The sequence below is a fragment of the Mobula hypostoma genome, chromosome 7 (assembly GCF_963921235.1).
Source record: "Mobula hypostoma chromosome 7, sMobHyp1.1, whole genome shotgun sequence".
Classification (NCBI taxonomy): Eukaryota; Metazoa; Chordata; class Chondrichthyes; order Myliobatiformes; family Myliobatidae; genus Mobula; species Mobula hypostoma.
This window is the reverse complement of record NC_086103.1, coordinates 159,060,829-159,074,598: the sequence shown is the minus strand read 5'-3', so window position 1 is coordinate 159,074,598 and position 13,770 is coordinate 159,060,829. Positions and strand designations below refer to the sequence as shown.

The 13,770-nt window shown below is 43.6% G+C and overlaps 1 protein-coding gene across 2 annotated transcripts in view; it reads right to left on the bottom strand.

Moving 5' to 3' along the window:
- Positions 1 to 13,770, bottom strand: part of LOC134349062 (anosmin-1) — a 208,571-nt gene that overhangs the window by 30,634 nt on the left and 164,167 nt on the right. For both annotated transcript variants that reach the window (XM_063052918.1, XM_063052917.1), the window contains exons 7-8: positions 9,821 to 10,026; positions 8,974 to 9,118 (exon numbers count right to left, since the gene is read on the bottom strand). In XM_063052918.1, the coding sequence (XP_062908988.1) occupies positions 8,974 to 9,118; positions 9,821 to 10,026 (351 nt within the window). The remainder of the gene's footprint in view (positions 1 to 8,973; positions 9,119 to 9,820; positions 10,027 to 13,770) is intronic.

Below are 13,770 nucleotides of genomic sequence, written 5' to 3'. Positions count from 1 at the left end.
GGGTACATGTCCACAGATCCTTGAAAGTTGCCTCACAGGTGGATAGGGTAGCTAAGAAAGCTTACGGGGTGTTAGCTTTCATAAGTTGAGGGACAGAGTTTAAGAGTCGCGATGTAATGATGCAGCTGTATAAAACTCTGGTTAGGCCACACTTGGAGTACTGTGTCCAGTTCTGGTCGCCTCACTATAGGAAGGATGTGGAAGCATTGGAAAGGGTACAGGGGAGAATTACCAGGATGCTGCCTGGTTTAGAAAGTATGCATTATGATCGGAGATTAAGGGAGCTAGAGCTTTAATCTTTGGAGAGAAGGAGGATGAGAGGAGACATGATAGAGGTGTACAAGATAATAAGAGGAATAGATAGAGTGGATAGCCAGTGCCTCTTCCCCAGGGCACCACTGTTCAATACAAGAGGACATGGCCTTAAGGTAAGGGGTGGGAAGTTCAAGGGGGATATTAGAGGAAGGTTTTTTACTCAAAGAGTGGTTGGTGCATGGAATGCACTGCCTGAGTCAGTGGTGGAGGCAGATACACTAGTGAAGTTTAAGAGACTACTAGACAGGTATATGGAGGATTCTAAGGTGGGGGCTTATATGGGAGGCAGGGTTTGAGGGTCGGCACAACATTGTGGGCCGAAGGGCCTGTACTGTGCTGTACTATTCTATGTTCTATGTTCGATGTTCTATCTGTCCATCACTCATGAGGGACTGTGAAGCATCCTTCTCAATTTCAGAGTTTCCACAGAACCTCATCTCCAACTTGCACCTGCTATGCGACAACAAGTAGGCTGTGACTTTATATAAAGGTTAGCTTTATTTGTCACATTTACATCGAAACACACGGTGTGAACGTCATTTGTATCAATGACTATGCACTCCGACTATGTGCTGGAGGCAGCCCACAAGGGTTACACCCTTCCGGCACCAACATAGCAAGTCTACAACATCTGTTTGTTTTTTGAATATGGGAGGAAACCTGAACAGCTGGAGGAAACTCATGGGTTCAAGTCTGCTGCCATCAGGAAAGAGGTACAGGAACCCTAGGTCCCACACCACCAGGTTCAGGAACAGTTATTACCCTTCAACCATCTGGCTCCTAAACTAGTGAGGATAACTTCACTAACCTCAACTCTGAATTAATTCCACAACTTATGGACTCACTCTCAAGGACTCTACAACTCATTCTCATTATTTGTTTGTTTGTTTATCTATTTATTTATTCACACAGAATGCACATTGGTCGTTTGTTAGTTTTGTTTTTTGTGTAGATTTTCACTGATTCTATTGTATTTCTTTGTTTTATAGTACATGTCTACAGGAAAATGAAACTTGGGGTAATATATGGTGACATACAGTATATGTATTTTGATAATAAATGTACTTTGTTCATTGATTTACTTTGATCCTGACTTAGAGTGGTTTGGCAGGCTAAGACTTTATTCCTTCTAACATACGAGGCCAAAGGGTGATCGTATAAAAGTGTATAAAATCAGGAAAGGCATAGACAGGGTGAATACACAAACTCTTTTTTCCTCCAGGAAAGGAAAACTAAAAACTAGAGTGCATACGTTTAAGGTGGGAGAAGAACGATTTAAAATGGACCTGAGGAGCAACTCCATCACACAAAGAGTGGTGTGTGTAGGGAATGAGCTGTCAGAGAGAATAACTAATGCAGATACGATTTAACAACAGTCAAAAGACATTGTAGAAGTACATGTATAGCAGAGGTTTATAGGAAGGTGGTCCAAATGCAGACAAATAGGATTAGCTTGGTGGGCACCATGCTTGGCGTAAACAAGTTGGGCTGAAGGGCTTGCTTCCATGGTGTATTACTCTATGGCCGTACGGCACTGTAACTAACAGAAAGCAGGTAATGAAACCATTCCAGTGCAACCACAAAGGTAAACAAAAGAAATGAGGGATAGGGAGCTAGAGAAGGAAACTGAGGGATCAGGAGTCATATGAATCTCTTTATTCCTCAGTACATTCCAAATACCATCCTTCAAAATCCCTCCACAATCAAATGGTCATGTTTCCTTGGATCTAGCAAGCTGCATTTGGTTTTGATGAATTTAATAATCCAAGACTGATTTACTTTTACAGGCTCTCTCACAAGTGGTAAGTGTTGTCAGATAAGAACAAAGAGAACAACATAGAGGAAAGGCTGAACAAACATGTGAAGAGGAAAGGGAGAGAACATTGACTGGATTGAATAAGTAGGTATGGTTGGCTATGTAAAAAGTACAAAGCAGCTGGACTCTCTTTGCTGTAAATGCTATGGGAAGGAACCAGGGAAGTAGGAAGCATTCTGATTTTAATGAGAAGAATATATGGTTATGGGTCAGATGAAGTAAAAAAAAATTCTAGCTTGACTTCAGTAAGAATCAAATCCTCCAGATTTAAGATTGAGGTAAATATTCAAAGGTAAGTAAATAAGCAGCCAGATGCAGCCTGGGTAGAAGTAGCTTTTAAGGAGGCCACATGCCTCCATGATAATGCATTTTTAGATTTATATTTGACATCAACTGGGCTTCCTGAAACTTTGGAATCTTTGGAATGTGTAAGGAGAGGAACAGAACTGGATCCATAAGCTGGGTGCACTTACAGAGCCGTTTCTGAACTAGAAGGCACAGGAGTCTACCCAACAGATCCTGTCAAATGCTTTCTTTCTCCCTAGGCCTCCCGTCCCATGATCCTCTCCCTTCTCCAGCCTCATATCCCTTTTGCCAATCAATTTTCCAGCTCTTAGCTCCGTTCCTCCCCCTCCTGTCTTCTCCTATCATTTGAGATCTCCCCCTCCCCCTCCCACTTTCAAATCTCTTACTAGCTCTTCTTTCAGTTAGTCCTGACGAAGGGTCTCGGCCCGAAACATTGACTGTACCTCTTCCTAGAGATGCTGCCCGGCCTGCTGCGTTCACCAGCATTTTTTGTGTGTGTTGCTTGAAATTCCAGCATCTGCAGATTTCCTCATGTTTGCGCTGTCAAACGCTTCACCTGAAATCTGGTCCGATCCCACCTTACCCCACCTTGTCGCCCATGCCTCACTGCCTGAGTCCCTCCTCACACCCTCTTGTAAAATCTCCTCTCATGTTCTCAGCTAAAGCTTTCTCCTCCTCTATTGTGCCCATCTGCTTCAAATATTCCCAAACTACAAATGTCAAACAATCAACCAGGCTGTCTGTAAACAGGAAAAAAACCTAAAAGGTTTTCAACTGTAGAGGATATTAATGAAATATGAGATGCACATCCATTATTCCTCCTCCTCTCCAAAATTATCCAGTCCTACGAAATTATGTATGCAATAAATATGGGGAAGAGGTGCATAGTGTAGTGGTTTCTGAGAAATATACTGCCTTCAAAAAGATGCCACAGCGCTAAGAGAGAAACAGAAGTTATGCTGTAATTTATTGCTTTCCCAAATAGTTAACATAATGAAATGACATTCCCACTTGCAGTGGGGCTCCAATGAGGAAATAAAGATGAAATAGTCCATTATTCCAGTATGAGAATGCACAATAATATCTAATACATTTCACACTTATAGAAAATGAGAATTAGATTAGAAATTATGCAAAACGTTTGACAAACTAGCATGAAATTGCTCTCTCTGCTATCTTAGCACAGACATCATCACATTTACGAACGGAGTGAAATAGCTGAGAGAGAGAGAGAGAGAGAGAGAGAGAAATTTCATACGACTGAATGGAGCCTTCACTCAATGAGTGAAATCTCACATTATTACAAAGTTAAAGAAAATGTTGAAAGAATGAGCATATTGGGTATTAAATCACAAACTCATTTATTTTCACTGCAGCTATTAATATAGGGTATAGATCTTATTGTTAATATAGATCATTGTGGGCTAAAAGGCCTGTTTCTCTGCTTGATTGTTCTATCAGAATCAGGTTTGATATCACCAGTCTATGTCGTGAAATTTGTTGTCTTTGTGGCAGCAGTACAATGTAATACATAATAACAGAAAAAAATGTGAATTATTGTTATGTAGTATATATTTTTAAATAGTTAAATTAAATACATAGTGCAAAAATTGAAATAAAGTATGATGTAGGTAGTGTTTATGGGTTCAATGTTCATTCAGAAATCGGATGGCAGAGGGGAAGAAATTGTTCCTGAATCGCTGAGAGTGTGCCTTCAGGCTTCTGTACCTCCTTCCTGATGGTAGCAATGAGAACAAGGCATGACCTGGGTGATGGGGGTCCTTAATGAGGAATGCTGCCTTTTTGAGGCACCTGTCACATCCACGGATTCAGCAGCACAGTAGAAACAGCAATTGCGCTTGTGAATATGCACATGTCAGCTAATCATTATTTTATCATGCTAGTACTTAACTCCACACTTGGAGTTGTAGTGCTTGTCGAGACTTGGACACAGCACAACACTTTGCTGCCTGTTTGCATTCAGCCTTGCCTGAGAAACTGGACTGTCGAATCAACTAACTCTGAAGACCAGCGGTATTCGTTTAATGTTTAGTTGTCCTTTTCAGCCACAGTGTAGGCTCCATTTTTCCATGAGAGTTTTAGTTAGCGGCCCTGTTTGGCCCAGAGTTTATTATCTTCTTTCCCCTTTAACACTGTTTATATTAAAGTCTGTGAACTATCGACCGGCTTCAGTGTCTCTCACTCCGCACTTGGGCCAGATCTGAACTTGCTGACAGCAAGTCTCGACCAACACAAAGATGGACCCAGCAGAGAGACAGCAGCTGACCTTGGCTGTCAGATTCACTGGTCAGGTGGGAGACAAGCTACAGGCAATGGAATCTGTTCTCAGTGAAGTTACAGAGGCAATGACACAGATAATCTCATACCAACAAGCCCAGTCTCACTTGGAGCAACAGGTATTGTCCCTAGCCGCAACTGTTCATCAGCTCACCGCAGACAATCGGACTCAAGTGTCCAGACCAGAGCTGATTCCCTCATTCGGACCCTCAGAGTCCTGCATCCATAAAGGAACGGAGTATTCCACCTCCAGGCAGATATTCTGGTGATGCCAGTGGATGCATAATTTTATTATCCAATGCGAGCTAACATTCCAAGCCCAGCCTGGTCGTTTTGGTGATGATGTGCGAAAGCTGGTGTACATGGTCAATCTTCTTGATGGACCTCCATCAGCCTGTTCAATGCTTTACGGGAGCAAGGATACCCCGCAGCCCAGTTGTTCTGACATTTCGTGATGGAGTTAAGGAGGATTTTTGTTCTTCCAGTACGGGATCGGGAGGCTGCCCACCAACTCTTGGAGCTGCACCAAGGCAGAGGAACGGTGAGAGCCTATGCAGTTAGATTCCGTACCACTGCAGTAGAGATGGGTTGGAATGAGAAATCTCTCATCACTGCCTTCCAGCATGGACTGAACACAGGGGTCCTGCATGAGATCGCTGTCCAGGACGAGGAGGATTGTCTGGATGACCTGATTAATCTGGCTATCCAAGTTGACGACTAGGTGACTGAGTGGCGCAGGGAAAGAAAGTTTCAATCTTCCTATGCCACCTGATCTCCATCTTTCCTCACCTTCTCTCCCTCCCGCACCACCCAGCACCCAGACCATGGACACAGAGAAGCCTATGTAAATGGGGTGCATGCACCTGTCTCAGAAGGAAAAAGGGCAGCGTTGGAGGACAGGTTCCTGCCTCTACTGTGGTGATCCAGGCCACTTCCGGGCGGCACGTTCCAGGCATCCATTAAAAGAGAATACCCGTCAGCAGGGAGGGGAATCCTGACGGGTCGGTTCTCTCTTCAGTCAGCTTCCCCTGAGATGCTCATAGCTTCCTTGTCATGGAGGTCTCAGACCCATGAACTTAAGGTGTTTATTGACTCTGGTGCAGTTGGGAATCTTATGGACATCTCTCTCACTCAAAGATGGGGAGTTCCAACTCAGGAATTAAGAGAAAAGATCAACATCAAGGTGCTGGACGGTTGACTTCTGGAAATCAGCCGGATCCACCTTTCCACCCAACCCCTCCAACTGGTGCTTGAAGGCGACCACCATGAAGAAATATCTTTCTATCTGGTTAATCCACCTGAACTGCCTCTGGTACTTGTTCTACCCTGGTTATTCTGACATAACCCATGGATCAATTGGTCTCTGAAGGTACTCTAAGAGTGGGGACCGGCATGCTCGTCTACCTGTCTGGGTCCAGCTCAAGCTCCATCCCATGAATCGCCTCCTGTGTCAGTTAAGGATGTGGACCTGTCTGGGATTCCAGCTGAATATACGGATCTCCTTGATGTTTTCAGTAAAAGGAACTGTGGCCATGAAGGAAGACATCAAGGAGGCATTAAGCATGGGGTTCATCCGTCCGTCAACCTCGCTGGCAGGAGCAGGCTTCTTTTTTGTGAGCAAGGAAGATGGCAAGCTCCATCCCTGCATCGATTATCCGCACCTGGACAACACACTGTGAAAAGCCACTACCCTCTTCTCTTGCTGGCGTCTGTTTGAACATCTCCAGGGAGCAACCATATTTTCCAAAATTGATCTGCGCAATGCTTACAATCTGATTCGCATAAGAAAAGGGGATGAGTGGAAAACGGCTTTCAACACCTCGAATGGCCACTATGAATGACTGGTGATGCCTTTTGGTCTGGCCAAGGCCCCCGCTGTATTCCAGGCCTTGGTTAACGAGGTACTCAGGGACACATTGAACCAGTTTGTGTTTGCGTATTTAGATGACATCCTTATCTATTCCCGCTCTCATCAGGAGCACATCCAGCATGTCCACAGAGTCCTCAGGTGGCTTCTTGAAAACTACCTGTACCCCAAGTGTGAAAAATGTGAATTCCATAAAGACCAGCTGTCGTTTTTGGGCTTACTTACTTACCCCATCCAGTGTTCAAATGGACCCTAGTAAAGTTCAGGCAGCTGTAGAGTGGCCCAAACTGTCTACAGTCAAACAGGTGTGGCGTTTTATGGGGATGGCGAACTTTTATCGCCGCTTCATCTGGAATTTCGGCTCTACCGCGGCTCCAGTTAGTGCACTCACCTCAGCAGGATTCCATTGGACGGACAATGCCAACCAAGCATTTTCAGAGCTAAAGCGACGTTTCACCACTGCCCTGCTGCTGCAACACCCAGAACCATCTCAGCCATTCATCGTCGAGGCGGATGCATCCGATGTAGGCATCGGAGCTGTCCTCTCTCAGCGCTCATCTGCAGATAGCCGGCTGCACCCTTGTGCCTTTCTTTATCGTCGCTTGACTCCGGCCGAGAGGAATTACGATGTTGGGAACCAGGAGCTTCTAGCTGTCACGGACTCTGGCACTCATGGTTCAACATGTGTTCAGGCTCCATGGTTTTCCTCAAGATACAGTGTCTGATTGTGGACCACAGTTCACTTCCCGCTGTTGGAAGGCTTTCTGCTGCTCTGTAGGAGCCACTGCCAGCATCTCGTCCAGGTTCCACCCCCAATCTAATGGCCAGACTGACAGAGTGGACTAGGAATTGGAGACAACCATGTGCTGTCTTGCCTCTTCCAACCCCATATCCTGGAGCTCCCAACTGGTTTGGGCAGAGATCTTCCACAATAACCTCCAGTCGTCCTCCACTGGTATGTCTCCCTTTAAATGCCAGAAGGGATTCCAGACCCCACTCTTCCCTGATCAGGAAATTGACGTAGAAGTTCCTGCTGCTGAACAGCTGATCCAGCACTACAAGTGTACCTGGAGACGAGCCAGGGCTTCTCTGCTGCGTGCCCTGAAACAGCATTCCCGGCAGGCTGATCAGCTCCATCGACAGGTAAGGCCATTCAAACCAGGAGAGGAGGCCTGGTTGGCATCAAGGGATCTTCCCCTAAAAGTCAAAAGCCAGAAATTGGCACTGCGCTACGTGGGACCGTTTGTAGTGGAAAAGTTTGTCAACAAGGTGTCCTATAGATTGCGTCTACCAGTATCACTGAAGATTCACCTAGTATTCCATGTTTCCCAGCTCAAGCCTGTACTACCTCTGCATGGGCCTCACTCACCCCACCTCCCTCTCCTCCCTGCCTGGTAGATGGTTCCCTTGTCTATACTGTGCGGTGCCTCCTGGCATCTCGCCGGGTACATGGTAAGGTCCAGTACCTTGTGAACTGGGAAGGGTATGGTCCAGAAGAACATACTTGGATCCCGGAGAAGAACTTGTTGGACAAGTTGCTGATCCGGGACTTCCAGCAGACACAGGTCTGTGGCGCCTCAGGGGCTGCGCCTAGAGGGTTTGGGGGTCTGTCACATCCACGGATCGGCAGCGCAGTAGGAACGGCAATTACTCTTGTGAATATGCATGTGTCAGCTAATTATTATTTCATTGTGATAGTATTTAACTCCATACTTGTCATCATAGTGCTTGTCGAGACTTGGACACGGCACAGCAATGCTTTGCTGCCAGTTTGCATTCGGTCTTGCCTGAGAAATTGGATTGTCAAGGTAATTGACTCTGAAGACTAGCGGTATTCGTTTTATATTTTAGTTGTTCTTTTCAGCTGCAGTGTAGGCTTCATTTTTCCATTTGAGAGTTTTAGTTAGCGGCCCTGTTTGGCCTAGTGTTTATTGTTTTCTTTCCCCTTTAACACGGTTGGCCTTAAAGTCTGTGAACTATCGACCCACTTCAGTGCTTCTCACTCCGCACTTGGGCCATACCTGAACCGGGTGACAGTATCTCTTCTTGAAGATGCCCTGGATACTACGGAGTCTAGTGCTCATGATGAAGCTGACTAAGTTACAACTCTCTGCAGCTTTTTTCAATCCTGTGCAGCAGCAACCCCTCCCCACCCCCATACCAGCCAGTTAGAAAGCTCCCTGTACACCTGTAGATATTTGCAAGTGCCTTTGGTAACGTACCAAATTTTAACATACAACAGCCCAGCAACCATGATGCCAATTTAACTTGCTCATGGTCTGTATCCCTCCATCTGTTTGCTAATGCATCTGTCTAAATGCCTCTTTAACAATTAATGCTATAACTGTCAGAAAATAAAATGATTCCTTACTCATGCTGGGAATTCGAGGGGTGCCAAAATACAGAGAGACCTTGGCACTTTTTAGACGTACTTGGCTCCAATATGCTACAGCTTGCAGGTCCACCATATAACTGTTGTTAGGCTGGAGACCCTCCAAGACCACATGGTTCTGATTCTATAAGGAACAGGAAACACCATTGACATGTGTACAATATCTGGTCCTATCACAAACTCCAAAATCTGTTTCCAGCTCAGAATTCATGCAGCAAATTCAATTACGGCATTCAAAAAAAATGTCTGCTCTTGACTCAATAAATCCATTCTTCATCTGCAAACTAAAATAAAAATCAAACCTTCAATCTCCAAGCAAAACGTAAGTGATGAGTGAAAGAGTTATAATTTATTGCATTCCCAACTAGTTAGCACAGTGAAGTGACATGTCCATTTGCAACAGAGCTTATGTGAATAAAGGACAAATAAGATAATCTAGTTTTAGATGGACTTACAACAAATATTTTATTTTATTTAGAGTTATAGCTCAGAACAATCCCTTCCAGCCCAATGTGCTACACAGCCCAGCAACCCATTGATTTAACATCAGTCAAAGGACAATTTACAATGACCAATTAACCTACTAACCGGAACACCTTTGGATTGTGGGAGGAAACCAGAGCACCTGGAGGAAACCCACCCAATCACGGGGAGAACGTACAAACTTCTTACAAACGGTGCCAGAATTAAACTCTGAACTCTGGTCATGCCGAGCAGTAGTAGCATTGCACTGACCACTACGAGGTTTGTTACATTAAGGATTTCACTGCATAGGGACTGACTTGCCAGGCAAGGTATTTGTAACATAAAATATTCAAGCACTCACTCCATTTATGGTTTTCCTTCTTTTCTTTTTGGCTGGCACCATTGACTTTGTGTTGACTGTCCAGCTCCAAAAAATCTTGTAATGGTGAACAGGAATGTCCGGTTCTTCCAGCAAGTCCCACAGGATCCTTGTGGTAATGGTGCCATCGCTGTTGGCAGTAAAGTTGCTGACTCTCACGTTCGATGGTGCAGGTGGAGCCGAAGGATCTGAAACCAGGTAGACAGTGCATCAATGAGAGCTAATTATTCAGTGCTTAATTGTCAACCTCCAGACGTCAAAAATTGAACAGAAGCTTGACTTCAAAAAAAATTCAAGCTGGCTTCATTTTAACATGTGCTGTGCCTCGGTAATCTCCTATAAATGTCCATTAATTCCCAAAGTACATACGGAGATCAAAATGTAATTGCAGGCTTACTTATCTTACTGAGGGCAATTAATACCTTTCCCTATTGCAGCTAACCATCCTATCAGCAAATATATGAGCTTAATGTGGTGATGTTTGTAATGAGCAAGGTACAACAGAGTTGGTAGCCACTGTTTTACAGAGCTTACACCAAGATTTTCAATATTTCCTTCTAGCATCTGATCTCAAAATTAAAATCCCCTTTTTCTATCTTACTTATTGTCCAAAAAGCAGGAAGTACTAATTGTCAGATCTGTTTCTGTCCTATCTCAGGCTGAGGAAATGGAACATTTTCTCTTGATCAACTTTAACCACTCCAGAGAGCTCAGCTGAGGAATAAATTGTCATGCTACAGCAAACGCAACATCACACTGACCATCCAGTGACTTCTCCAATCAATTACCGGAGATTTGATGTTCTGCACCCATTAGTCAGTTGAGTGAGACTTGTTGTGCTATAATGAGGGCAGAATCCGTGGGACATGATCCCTTCGTTGACCTTCCCAGGATCTGTGAGGTTCACCTTCAGTATGTCACACTTCAAAGGCTTCTTTGGCAACATCTCCAATGTCCACTGCCTTAATGCTAAATAAATATTCATCTACCCCAAAATGACCTGACTTGATCCTACTTCTGCTTACCACTTACTACACACCTCTCCAGGCCCCCAACATCTCCTCCAAAACATGAGACCCATTCCCCACAATCTCAATAGCAAGAAGGTGAATCAGCAAAGTTACTAGCTGTATTGGTGGTCTTGATCCCAGATATTTTTGCCAAATATAGACCATTTGGCACATTAGCTGGTTTGGAGAGTGGAAATGTAGGGACTTCTTCTGGATCTTTGAAACTCTCTGTTATGGGAGTTTCTTCCTCTGTTGTGCTTCTCTTCACCAAATTCCACTCCCATCCCCAGACCTCTCCTGTCAGAACAAAGTAGTCACACTACTAGAAATCACACAGCCATGTCTCCCCCATTTTCCTGCTGGAATTACTATATGGTAGTTCTACTAGCTGAATTCCTGTAAACGTTCAAAGCTTATTGCAGACATGGGAGATCTTCCAAGCCATCCAGGTGCACAAATCTCAGGAGTCAGGTAATTCATTCAGTTCAGAGAAAAATAAGATGATTAACTTAATCTTACCATGAATTTAAACTCAAACATTTGAATGCATGAATGTATTAAAGTAAGCCTCCTTATTTTATGGATTACCATTAAAGGGATCAACCCATTAGTTTATGCTATCCTTAACTTTGAAAGTATTCCTGATTGCATCACTGATTCAAGCTTAGATTCACTTTCAGAATACTGAGGCAGTCAAGATTTCTGCTTTCTTTGGGTATGCCACTTTCCTGTGAGATAGTCACTCTCAACTAAAATTCCGAAGTACTGTTGTTTCTGCGTCTTGCTTGGAAACAGATCTTCTGTTTCACAAAGGTTTAGTGCTGATCAAAAGCACTTTTGCAGGTAAAGTCTGATTTAATTAGAATCTACTTTATCTATATACATTGTTGAATATACAGTTCTAGAACTTCAGGGAACGAAAGTTTTGATGAACATCTGAGTTGGATATTTTAAAACAAAAAATAATCCATATTCATTTATGATCATCTTGAATTATGTATCATAATTGATAGGTTTTCCCATTTTAAAGACTTCCAGATATAATGGTAAAGTAATTTTGACAACATAAAGCTTTTCAGCGGAGGAAAAAAGAAATATTTAATTTATCCTCTTTCACTCAAAATCCTTGTGCACTCAAAATGGCCATGGTAGAATAGTGGATAGTGTGATGCTATTACAGCTCAGGGTGTTGGAGTTCAGAGTTCAATACTGGTATCCTCTGTGAGGAATCTCTGTACGTCCTTCCCGTAGAAAGCATGCTTTTTCCACAGATGCTCTAGTTTCCCCCAACTGTCCAGACATACTGGGTAGGTGAATTGGTCATTGTAAATTGATTAGGTTAGGGTTAAAATCTACTTCATCTATATACATACTTTGAGGGTTCAAAGGAGGTTCATGAAAATGAGTCCTGGAATAAAAAGCTTACTATATGAGGTGACTCGGGGTGTATGCTTGCTGAAATTCAGAAGACGGAGGGGGGATCTCATTGAAACCTATCAGATGTTGAAAGGCCTAGAAAAAGTAGATGTGGAGATGGTGGGAGAGTCTAAGACCAAAGACACAGCCTCAGAATAGAGGGATGTCCATTTAGAACGGACATGAGGAGGAATTCTTTTAGCCAAGAAGTAGTGAATCTGTGAAATTCCTTCCCACAGGCAGAATGTGGAGGCCAAGTCATTAGGTATATTTAAGGAAGAGTTTGGTAGACTCTTGATTAGTCAGAGCATGTACGGACACGGGAAGGAGGTAGGAGATTGGGGCTGAGAGGGAAATCGATCAGCCATGATGAAATGGCGGAGCCAAGTTGATGGGCCAAATGGCCTAATTCTGTTCCTATATCTTGTGGTCTTATGGGCTAAAGCGGGATTGTCAGGGTTGCTGGGTGGTTCTCATTGGGCCAGAAGGGCCTAATTTGTGTTGCTTCTCTAAATAAATAAATTAAATTAAAAACAACAAACCCTGAATCAACTAACATTGACAATAATAGACATATATTGATTGACTAATTGTAACACAAATGTTTAACGATATTTTCCCTTTGATATAAACTGAAACAATCATATGGAGTCATCTCACCCAGCGCCGCCAAAATGTTTGCAGGACTTCAGAGTCAGACTGGGAGAGTGGCTTCTTTTACAAACAACAGTAAGTTTTTTTATAGAAGACAAAACGAAAGGTTTTATAAAATGGAAGTGTCAATGAAAATAAGATTTTAAATGTTTTAAGGCTAACATGAATGTGGCCTGCTGCCAGGAGCTACTTTTTTCTGGTAATAAGAGAGTAATAGGCTCAATCCAGGAGACCTCTACCTTGACAACCCAATGAAATATGACTGCTCTATTTGACACGCTACCTTTCCCTGGCCATTTATTTAATTAGATACACAGCAAAGAGGAGGTCCTTCCAGCCCCTTGAGCCGTGCCGCCCCAGCGACCCCCAATTCAACCCTAGCCTAATTACGGGGCAATTTACAATGACCAATTAGCCTACCAAACTATATGTCTTTGGACTGTGGCAGGAAAGCGGGCTTCCGAAGAAAACCCACCCATTCCACGGGGAGGACATACAGACTCGTTATAGATGGCGTCAGAAATGAACTCAGGACTCCGACACTCTGAGTGGTAATAGCGGTAGTTCATAGTTTCCTTTCTATACACTTCTCAAAGATAGCTTCAATGGGCTACAATGACAGATGCTCTACTTTCTGTAATTACAGGGCTGATTTTGAAAATAAGTCTTTTTTTATTGTTTATTTTCTTTGTCACATTAAGCACTGGCATAGACAGAAGACTAGCTAGCTGATAGGAAATGCAATGAAGGCATAAATGGGTCTTTTCCTGAATGGTAATTTGTCAATTTGGTCATTTGCATAAACCGGTGGTCCCCAACCTCCGGCCACGGACTGATACCGGGCCGTGAAGC